The sequence below is a fragment of the Asterias amurensis genome, chromosome 8 (genome assembly GCF_032118995.1).
Source record: "Asterias amurensis chromosome 8, ASM3211899v1".
NCBI classification, from domain to species: Eukaryota; Metazoa; Echinodermata; class Asteroidea; order Forcipulatida; family Asteriidae; genus Asterias; species Asterias amurensis.
Window position 1 is genome coordinate 7,273,950 of NC_092655.1, and position 20,596 is coordinate 7,294,545.

Genomic DNA, 20,596 nt, shown 5'->3' on the forward strand with positions numbered 1-20,596 from the left:
CAGTGGACACTAATGGTAATTACTCAAAATAATTATCAGCAAAAAAACTCACTTGGTAATGAGTAATGGGGAGAGGTTGATAGTATAAAACATCGTGAGAAACGGCTCCCTCCGAAGTGACGTATTTTTCTACGAATTTGATTTCGAGACCTCAAGTTGAGAATTCGAGGTCTCGAAATCAAGCATCTGAAAGCACACAACTTCGTGTGACAAGGGTGTTTTTCTTTCATATTTATCTCGCAACTCCGACGACCAATCGAGCTCAATTTTTCACAGGTTAGTTATTTTATGCCTATGTTGAGATACACCAAGTAAGAGGACTGGTCTTTGACATTTACCAATAGTGTTCATTGTCTTTAATAAAATAGGAAGACTTCGGTTAAGACCAAAACAACAAATGGCGATAACAAAGGGTCATCGTTTTATATCACATAGAAAAACAAAACATCTCACTTCAAGTCAGATCCAAAGTTGATTAATAGAAGAAGTTGATTAACTGCTTAATGTGGTTTATCTGCATGTTTTAATTAAGCACATGGCGTACTCGGTTAGTATTAAATGTTTTATTATCATAAAGAACAATACGTCCTTACTCATATAACTGTTACATTTTCCTGGTTGGTGTATAGCATGCATAACAATAAAACTAAGGAGTAAATTTATTGCTTATTTTGGGGAGTAAGCCCCTGTTGGAAATTGATCGAGTCTGATTCAGAATAAAAACAAGTTTTCAAGTAAGGTGTCTTGTTAAGTATCTAACCTGGACCCTGAAAATGGCGTGGATGTACTCAAGGTCAATGACCCTATTGAGAAGTTTGTCATTATCAGAAGTCCTGAGGCAAGGTTTTTCGTCATTCAAGGAAACTTTGGACGAATGTCAAGTTTACGTCACTCTTCATACCTTAAAGGAACATGTTGCCTCGGATCGGACGAGTTGGTCTATGAAAAGCGTTTGAAACCGTTTGTTATGAAATGCATATGGTTATAGAAAGATGTTTTAAAAGTAGAATATAATGATCCACACACGTATCACTCAAAATTGCACGGTTTTCATTTTACGTCGCGAACTAACACGGTCGGCCATTTATGGGAGTCAAATTTTTGACTCCCATAAATGGCCGAACGTATTTGTCGACGAGGTAAAACGAAAACCACGCAATTTCGAGGCATATTTGTGTAGATCATTGTATTCTACTTTTACAACAACTTTCTTACCATACCGATTTTATAACAAACGGTTACAAAACGCTTTTCAAAGACCAACTCGACCGATCCAAGGCAACGTGTTCCTTTAAAACATGACAGTGCAAATATTTTGTGCTGATACAACAATTTGTTATAACATGAGTCTTACCTGGAGGATATTTCGTAGCAATTTACCGACACCCATGCCTATTTGACCACCGAGGCTTGCAGTGAGGGGCTGGAGTTTAGGAAGGCACGATGGTAGGCGCTCAAGAAGTAATGGAAGACATTCCGTATTGGAAGAAAGACGCTGTAGGACCTGGATGCTCCTCTCCGCTGCAAACGTCTCGCTGCAGATATCTGGAGACAAGAAAGATGACAAATCATGGGATGGTTCGAGTAGAACATGATAGGGGTGCTTTTGTTAGACTTGGGCTGGGGCTATGTAAGCACTCTATATGCACACAAGCAGCGGCGAAAATAAGGTTTATTTTTTTAGGGGATTTTTGTTAATAGATTTTGTTAATAGATTTTTAGGGGACCATGGGGCTGTACCAGTTTGTAAAGGGGGATCACTCTCAGCATTAACACTGAAGATTAAAGATAAATTTGAAGTATCTTTATTTAGGTAAAGACTGTTATGCACTTTTATAGCGCTCTCCTAAAGCAGCGGTCTACTGTTTTTAGACGATCATCTGACGTAGATGTAAATACAATTACATTAACTCTTGAAACATTTAGTAACACCGAATGACAGCTGATAAGCAGGGTATTCCCCGGGAATTTTCAAAAAACCACATGTCCACAGATTTCCAATGTTTCAAGTGACGTGGGCATCCCGTGCGGCACGTGCCTCGACCCGTATTTACGTCACTTTGGACTGGGTCAAATATTATAGTAAAATGAGGCAAACCATAAAACAGTTTTACTCTAAGCAACTGAACAATAACGATTACATTTCGGGCTGTAATTTGAATTTACAATAAAAAATAATGACTTCATTCATGAAGACTTCCACACCCGCAAGATAATTTATAAATGCATGGTACAGGTGAATTATTTTGACAATAATACGGACTCCATCGGTCGCGAAAGAGTTGAGCTTTTATCAGCCGTGTTGGATTTGGTGCTGGGGTACATTGGAACCAGCTTCGGGTCTTTTAAATGGAAGGTACACTATTGGTTATTGTCAAAGACAAGAGGTCTCACTTGGTGTATCTCAGGATATGCATAAAATAACAAACCTGTGAAAATTTGAGCTCAATCGGTCATCGAAGTTGCAAATTGGTCATCGGAGTTGGGAGAAAATGATGAAAGAAATAACACCATTGTTGGACGAATTTGTTTACTTTCAGATAGGAATAAAAGACTTCTAACAAGACTTCTAACACGAAGTCTTTTAATATTTTGGTGAGAAATTACAAAAACTACATTACTTCCGAGGGAGTCGTTTCCTACAATGTTGTATACTATCAACAGCTCTCCAATACTAGTTACCAAGTCAGTTTTTAAGTTAATTTTTGTTTTGAGTAACTACCAAACATGTACCATCCCTTTAATTTGAATGAGCAATAATGATACGAACAATTTTTGTCTCCAGTCCTGATCACAGTTTTTTGTTTGATTCGCTTTAACAAAAAATTGCTGAGTCATCATCGTGTTTATACTTTTTAATTTATTTATAAGATTTCACTTGAATTTTTTAGCATTTTCATCAGTAGAGAAAACATAACAAATAATTAATCTTCACTGACATGAAAGAGCAAGGGCTGGTTGTACTCTCTCTGTTCTTTATTTTGGGTCAACTTGATTTAATAAATATTCAAATGTTCTCAGCTCAGCAAAAATCAATTATCAGTAAAGAGCGAAGGTTGGTTTTCATCATTATGCAAGATTATTACATGGTGAATGCGTTGACGTATGTAAACGTCTGCATATTCATGGTTGCGCGCAGGTTGGCGCAGTGGTGTTTTGCCTCGCCTTCCACCTCAGGGGACCCCGGTTCGAATCCTACCGGGGGGCACTATGTGGATTGGGGTTTTCCTCCCACGTCTAAAACTGAAATTTCTTCATTGTCTTCTCACCTTGTCTAGGTGCTGAAAAGGCTTTTGACAAGTATTATCATAGATGTAGATGTATAGATGTAGATCTGGTAACAATACACTCGGGATACAACATTTAAATGCAAGTGAGACTTGAACGATACAAAAAGTTGCGGCTTTGACTACGGCTATGGCCACGGCTATAGCCGTAACAACCACATTAAAAAATGGGATTTTTCGGTGTTCTGACCGTAGCAACAGCCGAAAACATCAAACACGGGTGATACAAATTAAAGTGATACGATGCTAATAAACATATTCTTTAAAAACAAAAAACTATTAAGCAAACATTATTTTGAGAATCATGGCATTGTGGTTTTTCGTTGATGAAATTATAACATAGATACATTTTGTTTTTTACTTTATTGTGTATAATATGAATGTTTGTATTGTAACTTTTTACTAAACTTTTGCTTCCGTTTTGTGTATTTCAAAACCATATTGCTATTTTTGCTCATGTTATCCCGCAATGTTTTTCTTGGCTGTACCTCCTTTTGAAACAGTGTTTAAGCGCTTTTTTTAAACAATGTCTTACGATTCCCAAAAATAGTATGTGAACATTCAAATGTGATTGTTATACCTCGGTAACAAACTGTGAAGTTTGATTGGTCGAGAAACAATCATGTGACGCGCAACAAAAACGCATGTTACATGGCTCGACGGGCCGGGTAACATGAAAAGCGATGTACACCGGTGTACATCACCTTGATCGTTCCCTGCGTTGGTCGATTTCCAGCGCTGTGTACGAAACAACCGCGGGATCGAGGGAATTGTTTCTTGTTCGTCTGCTTATTAAACAATGAATAGTCCGTCGTAACAATGTTTGAAGATGACAACAGAACTTCGAGAAGAGGAATAACAATTATACAAAGGTAAAATAAAACAATCGAGGGGAAATGACACCCTCGGCTTCGCCTCGGGTTCCATTTCCCCCCTCGGGTGTACAAAACGCCATGGACCCCGTCACAGCGTGCAACAATTGTATAATGGATTCTCTTCTTGGAGATTGCCTGGAACTGGTTGGCTGCAAATTTCCTCGTGTGACATTGCCGTATATGCACTATGAAAAGCCCGGGTCACAATTGACCTGGAGAATCAAGGGATTGTTCAGCATGAACCGTTAGTCAACAACACAATAAAGTTTCCGGTCAATATGCCCGAATCATGGTCACGCTGACCTGGTAAGAACTAGCATGACCAATACTGGATCACTGATCTGACCCAATGTAATTCTGACCCATGCCAGCCCTTTCTAGAGAAGCGGAACGGACAATCATCTTCTATACAGTAATGCTGACACCAACATATAATTTAAAATTGAGCAATGGGACTTCATTGAAATTAACGGTGTATGTAATTCGTTGCCAATAATATTGTATTGGAGAGTTGAGTGCGTAAACCTAGTCGTAACAAATTCATTATTATTAGGACACTAGCACAAAACAACTCTGTGTTGTGAAACGTTGCTTATCTGACAGGATTGTATTGACTATTAATAATTATTACAATGTTATTACTATTTTAACAATTGGTAATTGTCAAAGTCCATTCTTCTCACTTGGTGTGTCTCATGGTGTATCTCAACATATGCATAACTAACATGTGACAATTTGAGCTCAATTGGTCGGGATAAAGAGATAAAGAATAAACAGCCTTGTCACACGAAGTTGTGTGCTTCCAGATACTTGATTTCGATACCTCACAATCTAAATCTAAGGTCTCGAAATGAAATTCGAGAAAAATTACTTCTTTCTCGAAAACTACGTTACTTCAGAGGGAGCCGTTTCTCAAAAATTGTTGTATCATTAACAGCTTCCCATTACTCATTACCAAGTGAGGTTTTATGGAGTAATTACCAATAGTGTCCAGTGCCTTTTACTACCAGGTATATTCTAACCATTTGAATTAAAGAAGTTTTTCCTAAACAAGGAAACTAGACTTACCTTCATCTATGTTTTCCATGGTGTGCGTTCTCGATCGACTGGGTCTGGGTTCTGCACTTCCTGGCAATACACTCGGTAGACTCAAGGGAGCAGGCTCAGATGGTTTCTCTTGCTGAGTGACTTGAGCCGGGGTTGAGTCAGAATGATCCGTATCAATCTTGACAGGATCTTCCCTTGATCTACGGCGTCTATCCAACCAGTGCCAGAGACCAAGACTCATCTTACGGTTCCGTTTATCTACGGATATCTGATCCTGGGACTCTCTCTCCGAATTGGTCTCCTGTGGGATGCACACTGTGGCGCAGCGATCCCTGGAGTTTGGAGAACGGGATCGAGCCACTTTGGCTACAAAGCGCGGTAGAGCCAGCAAGCCAAGTGAGACCTTCCGACTGTCACGTACTGAATTGATTCTCTGCTGCAGTACATCCTCTTCTGGATCATTAGGACCCTTGTCAGGATAAAATACTTCCAGAGTCTCGTGTAGTACTTTCTGTTGAAGGACTTCTAACCCAGGAGCAATGTCAACAGGTCGTTCTCCATTCTGATCTTCTTTGAATATCCTCGCACCGTGCTCAATGAAAATAGAAGCACATTCCCACCTCTCCAGAGGTGCTTGGGCGGCAACGTGGAGAGGCGTTGCACCTTGACTGTCCTCGGCCTCGGGGTCTGCACCGTATCGGAGTAGGGTCTTGACAATCAGGCAGTTGGCCATCCGTGTCGCGAGATGAATTGCTGGTTTTAAAAACCACTCCCGGACCTGGTTGATCTGATTTGCGAAGTACTGGAAGCCGTCGTGATCAGTGCCGTTGTTCTGTTGATTAGCTGACAGCTCTAGGTCTGTTGGTGGATCCACTCCTTCGCAATTGGGATCCACTCCGCACTTCACTAGCAGACGCACAACCTCCGTAGAGCCACAGGCAATGGCAAGATGTAATGCATTGGTAAACACAGAGGGTTTGGGTTTATCGTGATCAGGTGAATCCTCAAGACTCCTCTCCCAATTGCTGATGAGTGCCGTACTCTGGTTGAGCAACACCTGAACAGTAAGGCTATCGCTTCGAGGTCGGACATTCTTCGTACTTGGACCGGCTACAACATCATAATTAACATTGAATAAGCTAAAGTGGGTGTGTAGTATACGTGAGACGGTACCCACATCGTTAAAGAGGATTGCCAATCGCAACACGTCTGCATCAAACTCAGGGTTACCCGTCACAGACTGAAACTGTCTGACCAGCAACGACATATTAATGGACAGTGCCGTGATACACGGTATAGTTCTAAGGTTGGACAGGGAAGCTTTCCGGAGTCGAGAAGGGAGGTGTCTGGAACTAAGGAGTGGGCTTCGGAGTTCAACTCTACTATTGCCGTCTGCCGAAAGCAGAGCTTTTGGTGCAAGGGTTGTTGAGCGTCGGTGACTGAGTAGGGTTGGTTGTAAGGAGGCACGTCGACATGGTAGATCCTTAGCATGTGGGTCAACTCCGTCCATTCTCATGGTAATAACATCCACCATCCGCCTGGCCTGGTCAGAAAATGAAACAAGGACAACGTCAACAGAAGGACAAATAAAAGTTGAAGCACATGTGTTAACGGAACGCCAACTAAATAATAGTAATAATAATAATAGTTTAAGCTTATTGAATATACTTTGTAAAGCGCCTTGCAAGCACTCAGGCGCTTGTAACTCGAATCTACACTATTAAAGGGAAGGTACACGTTTGGTAATTACCCAAAACAAATATAAATTTGAAAACTGTTGAAGAGCTGTTGATTGTATAAAACGTTGTGGGAAACGACTCCCTCTGAAGTAACGTAGTTTTTGAGAAAGAGGTACCTTCTCACTAAAATAATAAAAGACTTCTAGCTAGAAGTCTTTTATTCCTATCCGGTGTCCTATCTGAAAGCACACAAATTTGTCCAACAGGGGTGTTTTTTCTTTCATAATTTTCTCGCGACCTCGATGACCAATTGAGCCCACATTTGGTATTTTATGCTTATGATGGGATGCACCAAGTGAGAACACTGGTCTTTGACAATTACCAAACGTGTATACAGTGCCTTCAACAGACAGTTTAGTAAAGAGCGAGAGAGAGAGATCTACCCATAAGGCCTCATGTATTTGCGCGGTTTCATGATGACGTCACAATAAAATGCATCGAACATTCCATGGTCTACAAAATTGGTCCAGATTTGTAGCTTTGCCAAACAAGAATGGTGGCTACATAATAGCACTAATGGCTAACAACACAATGGCATTTATAGGCATATAGTAATCAAACGGAACAAGTCGACTTGACTTAATCATGTATTGGGTATTTTGAGCATGACTTTTGTCACTCATAATGTTGAACTAGTAATTGAATTGCATGTACTATACATAACGGGACCTACTGGAACACAACCACGAAGAAAACGAGGACTAATGTATGAGTTCAACCATCCAATCAGAGATAACTGTCGTCTGTTTTTTTGCTATAAAGGTCATTATTTGCAATTTCATGTTCGTAGCTACCAAAATATCGAATTAAATTAAAATAGAGGATGAATATTTCTCTTCGCCACTCATGATTGATAACCCCACTTATGAACTCCACAATGTGCATAAGCACTTAAATGACTATACCCATACAAGTTAACTAATGACCTTATAGTTCCGTGAAGACGGTGTGATGCCTACGTAGGGCTGTAGACATAGAAATCTTCTTGCAATCAAGGCCTTATGTCACAACTATTAACGATAAACACGTGATAGTTTCGCTTCAAAGATGACCTTTATGAGGTTGTGTAAAAAAATTGAGATCAGAGTTACTTATTCACATGTGAAAAGGGAACTAATAATTTGACTTCCACTATAAGGTGAATGGAGTAAGAGACATCATAAAGACATTACAACTAGCTAAATGGAGATGGGCTGCAAACACTGCCCGAATAAATGACAATAGATGGACATACAGAATAATGGATTGGCAACAAGGCCAGGGACAAGGAAAAGAGGTAGACAGAAAAGAAGATGGAGAGATGACATCAGGGTTTATGCAGGAGCAACATGGACAATAATTGCAAGAAATAGAAACGAATGGAGTCAACATGAGGAGGGCTACATCTTACACTGGATGAACGCAGCCTACATGATGATGATGAGGATAGGGCCACTCTGGAGACACCTTGGTTCCATTAACACCAAAAGTACATCACGAATCAAAGAAAAGTTGCCTTTAAAGGCACTGGACACGTTTGGCAAATTGTCAAAGACCAGTATTCTCAATTGGTGTATCCCAACAGGTGCATAAAATAACAATTTTGTGAAAAATTAATGGGATCAATGTGTTATCGAATTTCCAAGAGAATAATTAAAGAAAAAACACCCCTATTATGTTACTTTGTATGCTTTCAGATGCACATTCAATAAATGGCTTCAGCTGGAATCTTTTATTATTTAAGAGAGGAATTAATACCTCTTTCTCAACAACTAAGTTACTTCAGAGGTAGCCGTTTCTCAATATGTTAATATCCATCAACAGCTCTCCATTGCTCTTTACCAAGTAAGTGTTTATGCTAACTATTGTTTTGAGTAATTAGCATTATTGTCTGATGCCTTTAATACATGGACAGTGAGCAACAACAAGAGACGATCTTCCGGGCAACCCTTCGTAGATACATGGACGGAGACCCCGTCTCTACGTCTTGAGGGGTCGGTGGCTTGACTGATAGCATTTCAAGTGGCAGAGAGTAGGCATGGGTTTCATTTATCAGTCAAATAGCTCAAGTATTTGCCGTATACGCACAACAAAAAGACAAAAAAAATGTTTGATTTGAACAGCGTTTCCTTAGCCGCATCAATAATGCATCGGGATGGACCTTTAGTCCTGTCTCTTCAAGTTTAGATGGATGGGATGATTTTGGTAATCAAATGTATACACAATGCAGATATATCATACTGTTGTATTAAGAGTGTGTACACCGTATAGATAAGCTAGGATTGCTACTTTAAAGAGCATTGTATTGATAATGAATGTTATCAATACAGAAACAGGAAAATACACAACCTTCCTAAAGAAACTGCTTATACTCATGTTGTTTTGGTTTACAGAGTCAAAGCTAACTAGCAGTGACAGTTTTCCAAATTTCAAACCGTGCACTATCTTCATTCAACTTATACGCCAATCAAAAAAGCAATAGTTTTGTTAACTTTACCAATGCTGTACTTCATCTTGGTTCACATATTAGAAGCTTGGTCCAACACTACAAAAGTTGTAGGGCTTACCTCATGACATTGGGATTGAGCATTATCATTAATAGTGGCATTTTAGTCAATTTATTGTTAAAGTTTAGGTTTATTATCCGGTTCATCGCCAATAGCAGCGTTTTGTCAACATGACAAATGCTGCACATTATCTTGATTCAAAGACAGTACCGGTGGCAGTATAGTTTAGACAACATGAGCCATACGACAACATGTTGTTAGGTTTAAAGGTAGCGGGATTTACTTCATGCGCGTATTAAATTTTTTGTTTAGTCTGCAACACATCTTAATTGAAATGTTACCTTCTGTTGTAGGAAGTTAAAGAAGGGATCGTACGGCTCTACAATCAGTAAAGATACTTGTGACGAAGATAAACACTTTATTCTGAATATCCTACTTTTCGAAGTGTTTTAGAGGAGTGTTATTGACGTATATACTGAAAGTTAGTAGCTACTTTTCGAAGTGTTTTAGAGGAGTGTTATTGACGTATATACTGAAAGTTAGTAGCTACTTTTCGAAGTGTTTTAGAGGAGTGTTATTGACGTATATACTGAAAGTTAGTAGCTACTTTTCGAAGTGTTTTAGAGGAGTGTTATTGACGTATATACTGAAAGTTAGTAGCTACTTTTCGAAGTGTTTTAGAGGAGTGTTATTGACGTATATACTGAAAGTTAGTAGCTACTTTTCGAAGTGTTTTAGAGGAGTGTTATTGACGTATATACTGAAAGTTAGTAGCTTCAGGACATGGTGAAATAAGACAGAACCCCGAAATAAGGATGCATTCTACCTGTCAGTCAAAGTGGAAAGTTCGATCGACCAGTAACCCAATATCTGACTACCGCGCTGCCATTTTCTTTGTATGTAGAGCCCATGGCGTAGGGTAACATTGATCCTGAACGAACCTGAACTTTTCCGTACGTCTAGTGCCTACTGAAGTTTGTCAATGGAGGCAGAGGGCTTAAAACTATGAGGGGGTAGTAGACACAGTATACATACCGGCCGGCCAGATTAAGGCACCAGTGAAAGACATACGTAATGGGTGGTAGTGTCTCTAGGCCATCGTAGAAATTGTACAATCAATCCATCCCCGGAAGGAAACTATCACCTCGCAGAAACCAAAAGGTAAATAATTCGTCCAGGTTATGAAGTATCGCACCCGTGTCCACTTCTACTATCGATTTATTTGGTCAAATAACGAGCGCCCTCAACTAATTATCTGACCAAACACCAGCGGCATTGCACATACACAACAGAGAGAAAACCACGGGCATAAGAATACACGTATGCGCACAACAAATTGGCTCGCACATGATGTGGGGAGTGCAGGAATTTTTGGTCTTTGGGTACAGTGGGCAGGGAAAAAAATGTTTGCTCTCTCGCTGGGCGGCTTATTTGTCACCGAAATTCCCGAGACGGGAACAGTCGGTGGGACATCAGGGAGATTTCAGAATAGATTGGAGTTGACAGCTGGGGGAAAGATGATGTCATCGTGGCTGGGTTATTATTGTGTGGGGAAATATGAAAATAAATTTCATTCATGTATAAAAATAGAATTAAAGGGACTGTGAAACACTTGGCATGCTTTTGAATCAATAATAATGTTAAAATCTTTACGTATTATTATGTAAAGTTTGATTTTTTGTTTTAATATAGTCAGTATGGAGTATTTACTTTCTGTATAAATCGAGACCATTCAATTATTGCTTCTTATTTTTGGTCTCGTGGCATCCGAGTCGAAACCGATCTTGCGACAAAAATAATTTCCTTAATAGAAGTAATTTTGTTTTTGCTGTAACGTTTGACGATCGGATTTCCTGGCAACACACTTTTTATAATATTGTGGGTATATGTAATGTCAAGCGGATAGCATGTTATTTTGCTGAGGTGATGAACTTTCATGTTAATCTTCAATAATCTGTTTTGACTTTAGAATAGATTTGGTCTTGACGTTTACCTTTCTAAAAGGAAAAGCTAAGTTGTTAGAGAATAAAAAATTATTATTTTCCATTCTCTAGTTTGCAATAAAGACAACCAGCCTCACTGTTTACATCACAAACTTTGTTAGGCCTAATGTTAGAGAATAATAATAAAATGCTTTGGGGATTTTTTGCCTTTGATCATTTTAGGTTTAATTAGTATTGCAGTTAAAAAATAAACTACGGGGTTTTTGTTTTTGTTTTTTTCATGTGCTATAAGCATTTCAGGTAGGCCTAGTTCTTTTAAGAAGCTTGGTTCTGTTACAGAGAGCTTTCAGATTGAATGTAATAAATCTGTTCGGCAGTTAATATCAATTCTGACTTCGTCTTATATGTGTCGTAGTACATTAGGGTTTGTCTGAGAAACAGCCCCTGGGTATAGTTTAGGTTACAATGGGTTGCTGATCAGAGGGGCTGGGTATATAGTATACAGTGTAATGTTGGATTCGGGTTAACGTGGGTTAAATTTGGGTGTTGGGTTAGATATTGGGTTGAATTGGGTTACATCTCGTGGGTGAAAAGGACTAAGGGTACCAACCATGTCTCTAAAAATGCACCTTTGCTTATATAATTATAAGTAAGGGGACAATAGGCCTTAAAAGTAAACTTATGGTCCTATTGCTCCCAGTTTCGAAGCTTATACCCACCAAGAATTTATCAACAAAATTCCAGTTTTTATTCTGAAAGCTGACATATTTTGATTTTGATGTCATACCATCTGTATGAAATATATTGTCATTTTTTTGTCTCCAACACGAAAACTCAGCCAAAATTATTCGCTAACTTGAATTTATCAATTATTTTGCTTTTTCTACGGAAAACCCGTCTCGTTAGCTATTAACCCTGTACTACATAATGGTACTTAGTATTAATGAACGTTATAATTGCTGCATAATATTATGCCTATATATGTTCCTAGGCTAGGTCTAGCCCGGGTATGTGCGGTTATAGAGGTATTTGATTTATGGTTCCTATAATGTGACCGGCTTGAGCAAATCCACCTCATCCACACGTCAAACTCAGAATGCACGCGTGCCCCACTGAGAGACATTCACGCCATGGTTACATGGGACACTTGAATCTCACTTCATATCACAAAGTAAAGGTTAGTTACGTCTTCGCAGTGACATCACAATAAAAGTACTCGAAAGCAACGAAGTCAATGTGATGACGTAATACACAGGAACAATCAACAAGCCATTCAGAGAAAAACAAATAATTGAGAATGTGTCACTGTTGTTAGCTTTCAATAGGTTTGTACAAAAGTGTCGTACAAATCATCCAGAAAGAAACTGAATTGCATTTCTCAAACGCCTCTGCATAAAATAATAAAACATCTTTAAAGACAGTGGACACTATTGGTTATTGTCAAAATCCACTCTTCTTACTTAGTGTTTCTCAACATATGCATAAAATAATAAACCTGTGAAAATTTAAACTCGATTGGTCGTCGGAGTTGCGAGATAACTATGAAAGAAAAAACACCCTTGTCACACGAAGTTGTGTGCTTTCAGATGCTTGATTTCGAGACATCAAATTCTAAACTTGAGGTCTCGAAATCAAATTCGTGGAAAATTACTTCTGTCTCGAAAACTACTTCACTTCAGAGGGAGCCGTTTCTCACAATGTTTTATACAATTAACCTCTCCCCATTACTCGTTACCAAGAAAGGTTTTATGCTAATAATTATTTTGAGTAATTACCAATAGTGTCCACTGCCTTTAATTCCGTAGCAAACTATGGCAGCGACAAAACAAGACATACTTGTCATTTTCCTTTACACTTGTGTGTAAATTACCAATTAAGCCCTTGGTAAAGATTGCACTGAGGTCATCCCCTGCCTCAGAGCAGGCGATTAATTCTAGATTCTCGCCATTCGTAAAATTCTTTTTGGTGTGGTTAACGTGACACAACAAACACGCGGTACCTCAATAACAAGAGCATCACTCTATCAACTTATCCATGAATCTATCTTACATTTACACGAATATTATAAGTGTTTATTATTAAACGGTATTAACGAGTTTAAATATTTCCACAATGATAAACGCGGTTTGCCGACAGATTATGGCATTAAGAAAAAGCGCCCTCTGTGTTGAATGAAGAAGGTATTTTTGCAGCGGACAGCCGAGCATTATTTAGTTTCTTTATAATATTATTTGTTGTATGTAGACTATCTAGCTTTTAAATGATTTTTTATATATATTTTGTTTAAAGATATGTATTCCAATATTGGTATCAACAAACAAAAGCATCAAATGCAATACAAGCATCAATTGAAACATAATATTATAACATGGCTAGAGAAACTCCAGTTATTGTAGGGTTTTAGGATGGGCAGAATAAGATTTTTATATTCCAACATTGCTGCTTTTCGAACAAAAATTGAGATAAATTATTTACTTTTTGCATTTTTAAAAGTTGATTTATCCTTTCTTGGTGGTCGAAAGCACTACCATACATATTGTAACAAAGGTACCACAGCAACGGAAGTGGCTATTTGAAGTCAGTCAACCTTGTTCCCAAACCTTTATTTAATACCACCTGGTAAGCCCGACTCCCCAGACCCATTGCTAAGTGTGCGGACAACACTGTCGAACCTTCTCAACACAAAATACGGGACTTTTGCAAATCTATAAAACCAAAAGCGCCCTCTAGTGACATTTCAGATAAGATCCGTTTTCGCGTTTCTCTGGTTAATCTCTGATTATGTAAATTGTTTGTTCTTTGGCTATGGGCTCAAAATATTGAATTATGAATAACAAACAGATTGATATCGCATACATCGCAATGTCAGATGCAGTGATGCTTATTATTTTCACGGTATAAATCAAACGCTCAGCACATTCAGCAGTTACAAAATGACTGACATTTCAGATATTATCTTTCAAAATATATTCCCAATTTATTAATACAGTCCCAAACCGATTGCTTGGCTACGCTCAAATAGACCTCTGCACATTTTCCTGCACTGAAAAAATGACAACAGCAATGGAACTAAAAATCCATTTGAAAATGAAATTTCATTTTATTTCATGAGGCGTGCATGCCCCGTCGTCAACACTAACTATGTATTGAAATTTCCTCCCAGGTTGAACCTTCCTCCAATCCCTCATTGTCAACAAATCTTTGTGCAAGATTTCCAGCACGGCAGTAAATCGCTCGCCAATAATTAATAACGACACTGCAAATTGGAACAAAATATTGCGCCGTCATAGCAACACCCTGCTCTGACGTCATTGATTGTGTAATCAGCACAAAGCGCCAGATAAACATGAACACGGCGTTTTAGTCAAAAGTCTTACACAAGATTCTTGTAAACAAACTGTGTTGCGCGAAGAGACGCCTGGTTAATTTACGTGAGTGGTTTTTACATGGGCAACCCCCCCCCCCCCTCCCGCCTCTACCGTACACACACTCATGTCAGAAAATGGTTTAAACCGATGACATACCATGGTTTGGACCTTTTTTTTTAGCGACGTCCCCACTGGTTTTATACTAGAAACAAACCGAGGACTGTCCCCCAAAATGTCACTTTCCGAATCCCTATTATTTTGTTTTAAAATAATAAGCTGATTTGTTGTGCTCCCTTTTTGAAAAAACATTCAGGAAGTCAACAACCCACTGTTTGGTTTGTTTATCTAAATAATATGCGAAATGTTAAGCTTATAGATGCACAAAATAATGTTAAGTTGTACGTGTTCCATTATAAGTAGCTGTTTTGTTGGTTTGTTGTTGTTGTTTCTGCTATTGTTGATGTTTTTTGCAATTGTTGTTGTTGTTTGTTTTTATATGATACAGATAACAGCTAGATTTAAACTCGTAAATGTAGTGTCGCGATTCGCGTATGTATTCACCACGGTACTAGAATAATATGCAGAATTGTACAGTGCGATTTGGAAATGCACAAATCAAGTAACTCACGCAGAATCTAATCATTCACAACAATCAATCCAAATTTAATCTGCCCCCATCGAATCTACTCGACTAAAATCACTTGAGATTAGATTAAACTTAAACCCATTTGACTCGCCACAAGTCCCCACACGGTATCAGTAATTGTGTGATAAGTTCTTATTCCAAAATATTCGACGGCCGTAATCATTCCAGCGGTTGAAGGTATTTTATAAGAAGACGAACTTGTTAAGAAGAGTAGAGAAGGGCAGAGGGAATAGAATAGGGGAAAGGGACAAACCGCCCAGGGACTTCCACACGTGCCTTTTAGTCAAGCGCCCATTACTCGGACAGAAACCTCCGCGTATCTCATCCCAGGAGCTTGTAGCGGACGAGAGGTTCAGAAAATGTCAATATTTCCCGCTTTTTCTCTATTCTTTTTTCCCGTGCTCTTTTTGCTGTCTGGTTATGTTTGATGTTGCTTTACAAGGGCGGGTAAAATGGGAAGAGTGTTCTCAAGTGAGATGTGGTTTACTCGAGTAAATGGACATGAAGTCTCGGCCCGTAAGAACATGCGGTGTTTAAGGAACATCTGCAATTACGCTTTAAAGGAGCAGTCAGTGCTCCGAAAAACACTTAGTAAGTAGACCAATAGACCGAAGCTCATAAAAGCATTGATAGGAGAATGATGTTGATGATATAAGTTATAATATGGCGATTAAGGGAGTGACACTGTCTTTCAGAAGTAAAAAGAAAAAAAAAACATTGTTCGGGCTATTATTATTAAATTAAACGTTCGCGGATGAGCAATCCAAAATGATGGGCAAAATTCCAGACGTGACTAGACTAATAACTTGTTCTTTGATGCAAATAAACTATTTGTAAGATCTAAGTATTTTTGAAATGACGATTTTTAATGGCGAGCAGTATATCAAAATCGCAAAAACGTTTATGGATCTTGCGATGTAGGCCGATGTTTACACAGGTATCACTTAATATCACTTTGTACACCCTTAATCTATTCCTGCCCCCATGAGTGTCCTCAAAAAAATAATATGTGTTAACAATGTAACGTAAAATTGACACAGGTTAATTGTGTTTTTCAATACTTACTGTATGAGGGAAACATTGCAAATGGGTTACAAATTGTTCGTCCTGTTCAATGAGGATGGTGGCCTCATTTGTAAGCAAACAACCATTGCACTAATGGTAACATGACCATAATTATTGTTATCATCATCAAATATGATTGCAGATGCTATAACCTTTAATTTTTAACCTTGCCGGCTTTTTTCCCCAAGATTTTTGTGATTTTGGAAATGCAATTTCGCATCCCTCAGCAAAACAAGATGGAGCATTTTCTCTGCCGCATACGTTCGTTTAGTTTCAAGTGCAAAATAGTCACTTAGTTTTAGATTTACGCAGGCCGTTTCTGATGACGTAAATAGTTAAATATGTTCTAGTAATTTTACAGCCTTTATCGTTTGTTAGCTTCCCCCTGTACATGATGGATGTTCCCAACGAATTGACTCTGTCATTGAAAAGCAATTTAAAACCTGATAAACTGACAATGTCAACACAATTTGACAAGTTGTCATGGTTTACTCGCAGTTCCATACTTAAAGCCATTGAACACTTTCGGTGAACAGTATTGTCCAAAGTCCCACACTTCGTGTATCACAACTTATAAAATAACAAACCTGTAAAAATTTAAGCTCAATCGGTCATCGGAGTCGGGAGAAAATAACGGGAAAACCCACCCTTGTTTCCGCACGTCTCGCCGTGTCATGTGTGTTTAAACTAAATCCGTAGTTCTCGACAACGAGAATTGATAATTGTTTTATTGTTTTCTCGAAAAGTAAAGCATTTCATGGAATAATATTTCAAGAGAAGTCTTTCACCATTTCCTTCTGTAAACCCTGTAAGTTATTTGTAAATCTGTGAACTTTTTCTTCTGTGCCGAAAGTGTATAACCATCATCAACTACAGTGAACTCACTGCTCATGCAATCTTAATTTCCTCGTTGTTAACTACTTGACAACCTATTATTCTATAACTTCTTAGATGGCAATTTATTCTTCCTAAAATAAGGAGGAACTGAATGAAAGTGGAACTTGGTGGGGAATTTCAGACGATTTTTGAAGAAAAAAATATGTCAAACCATTAGGTGAGGTTTAGTTCTTTTCCAATTATTGACCACAAATTGAACGATTAATTGTTGTATTATAAATGACAGGTTAAAAATCTGAGAGTGATACAAACTTGGGTTTGAATATACACTATCCTCTAATGCCAATCTTAGCTGATATTGTCCCCTGCGGTACTATTTTATATACTTACTAACAACATTTGACATTTTACACTAAAAATGTTTAAAGCAAAAAAGGGCAAATTTGTGTTCCCGTGAAATGAAAGTAGAGGACTGCGCACAAAATAAGTGGTTTATCCGAGATGACCCAGAATTCGTATACAAATGGTGAAGCTCAGGAAATGTCCTTTGAAAAACATAACGCTCGGTTGACTACCCAAATGCCATGGAATCTACGCTATATAGCCATGTTACTCTGCTCAACTGGTCATAAATATTTGTGCATCTAACAAGATGTACAAAAACGGTGCCTATGGATCGCAAAGATCTGCATTTCGCCACTAAACAAAATATTTGTGTTGACTTTTTGCTAACAATTATATGTCTGTCTGCAAATGGCAACACAAAACACACAACAGTTTCACCGTTAAATTGCGTCACCGACTTCACCATAAGGTCCCTCCCTGATACTAAGCTGTCGTCACTGGGACAGCTCCTTGGTCCAATTGGGTCTCAAGTGTCGACTAGGTTTCCATTTGGACTCATCAGTGGTTCCCTGACAGAATATGGCTTGTAAAGTTCAACATGCTAAAATCACTCTGATGAAATGAACATCCGTGTTCAAACACTGAAACTACTTTTTTCCTTTTTTTTTAACACAAGTCGATGGTTGCTTATGTTTTGCAGCTTACGCATATCTTAAAGAATTGCACAGAGATGTATGCCTTATGCACTCCCATAGTCAATAGCCTTAGGGGACGGAACTCACGGCTGTGAGCGTATCCGAGATCAAACATCAGGCTGCAATGGTAGCCCATTTCAACTGCACGTATAAAGTCAAGACTATTACAACAAAATGAAAAAAGTAATATTGGATGTGGAAAAATATACTGTGATAATATTGTTTGAAGGGTTGATGTTTTAATCGACTTCGATTCGTGCCTTCTGCGCTTTGACGGTTTGCAGTTTTGATTGAGTTGCAGGTAGCTTATGGTGGTGAAGCATTATTAAGTTATGCATCACCCACGCAAACTACCTTACCTGCCTGGCTGCTTCATAGACTCCAGAACCTCATATCATAGAAAAGATAACATTAAAGGTAGGTACATTGGGTTTTTAAAGAGTAATTTCAACCCTCGAGTTTTCAATAAGCGCGAAATTTAATTAACTTGTGAAATTTCATAAAATGAGGTACGAAGCGCTTCCAATGCGGGGGGAGGGGGGAGCATTGGTAAACGCTGTAATACCTTATGTATTTATTTTAAACGGGGGGGGGGTCCAAATCGAAGTCTAACTCGACGTTCAAAAGCCGGTGAAAGCAAATCAGTAAAACAATTCATTACCTCAGTTGTCCTTGCCGTGTATCGTTTTAAAGAGAAGGAAACAAAAATTACTATGCTAAAAAAAATGGGCACCGTAATCGAAATAAGATTAAGGTCGCTAAATGCGCTATTGTATTCTTTAAAAAAAAAATACGTTATCATAACTGCGTCTCATAAATACAAATCAATTAATTTTGCATCATCTCTTCTTGTTTTATAAAAGATTGAAACACTTAATTTTCGTTGTCTCACATAAGGCTCTATAACAATAATGTAAAAACAGATTTCCTCGTTGATTTAAATTAAATTGAGAGAAGAATATCTGCTAATATTAGGTCTGGTTTTCTTCCTCCAATTGAGGAGGCTGGCATTGCGAGGTGATTTCTCAAACATGATTTGGCATGAAATTTTCACATTGAGTAGTGTGTATGTGACACTCTTGTTGACAAACCATTCCTGCATTTTGAGCCAAACAGCTTCTTTAAATTGGCCTCATCCACAGCATCATTTACCAAAGTATCTTAGCTGATCTAAATTCGGAATACTAGGAACCTCTCTCTGTGCATTACACGCATAAGAAGCAAGCCGGGATACACTCCGGTAAACATATTCCTCCTTAACGCTCCAACTGGTCATCTAACCATCCAAGGGGGTAGTGGTTTACCGTCTCGTGTTCATCTATAACGTGCCTCGTGATACCAAGGCGACCTCCGGGTTGAGACGGGACATAAAACACCGAGTGGGCGGTTCGTGACGCCGAATAATTGGGGGGCTTTACGTGACGGATGACGGTGGTGCAATCGGGGCTCCCTGGTAACCTAAACCTCCCATGTCCGCTTCGTGATGACAACCTAAACCCCTCGGGCGATTGTCCGTGGGCTACGCGGTGCATGCGCAGATCATGGGCATGCACATTTTCTGAGGCTTGTGAATTTTTTCCTCGCGGATTGGGTTTTAGGGGATGCTTCGTTTGTGCCCAGCAGGAATAAAACCACAATGTTTTTACCAGTATATGGGTTTACAAATTCATAAATAAACTCTCCTGGAAACTTCCTGATTCGCCTTAACTAAAATGCAGAATAATAAAAAATAAAAAAAAACAATGCAAATTTAATATATCTTATATCGTTGTGGTGCCCGCTGTCAAAACACAGGGTTTTGCAGAATTACAAGGGTCTTGGATTCGAATCCCACCCGAGTAACATGCCTGTGATATTTTTTTCACAGGACTCGGGAAAGTGCTGAGTATACAGTGCTAACACACATCGGTGTATGGGTAAAATTCAAAATTAATAAGAAAAAACATCAGGGAAAGAACAAATTGTGACATCATTTGGGCTTTAGTAATGCACATACACGATTAATAAAAAAAACACCGACTCACTCTCCTGACTACGCTGACGACAGATTGTTTAAACCATGGCTGACTCTAAAAGTAACAAATCATTTATTACAAATGAAGATTGATGACTCTTGGTTGTACCCCGCTCAACGGAACCATTATAAAGATCACGTAGACCATCCTGAAAATTGTAGGCAATAAAGGAAGTTTGGATACAGCCCTTTGGAGAGTACCATGCACTCTTTCGAAACCCATTAAATGAGGATATCGTCAAACTAGTA

At 38.7% G+C, this 20,596-nt stretch overlaps 1 protein-coding gene across 1 annotated transcript in view; it reads right to left on the reverse strand.

The window, feature by feature from the left end:
- Positions 1-20,596, reverse strand: part of LOC139940429 (uncharacterized) — a 141,305-nt gene that overhangs the window by 104,902 nt on the left and 15,807 nt on the right. The window contains exons 2-3 of the mRNA XM_071936671.1: positions 5,231-6,752; positions 1,355-1,545 (exon numbers count right to left, since the gene is read on the reverse strand). Coding sequence (XP_071792772.1) covers positions 1,355-1,545; positions 5,231-6,752 — 1,713 coding nt within the window. The remainder of the gene's footprint in view (positions 1-1,354; positions 1,546-5,230; positions 6,753-20,596) is intronic.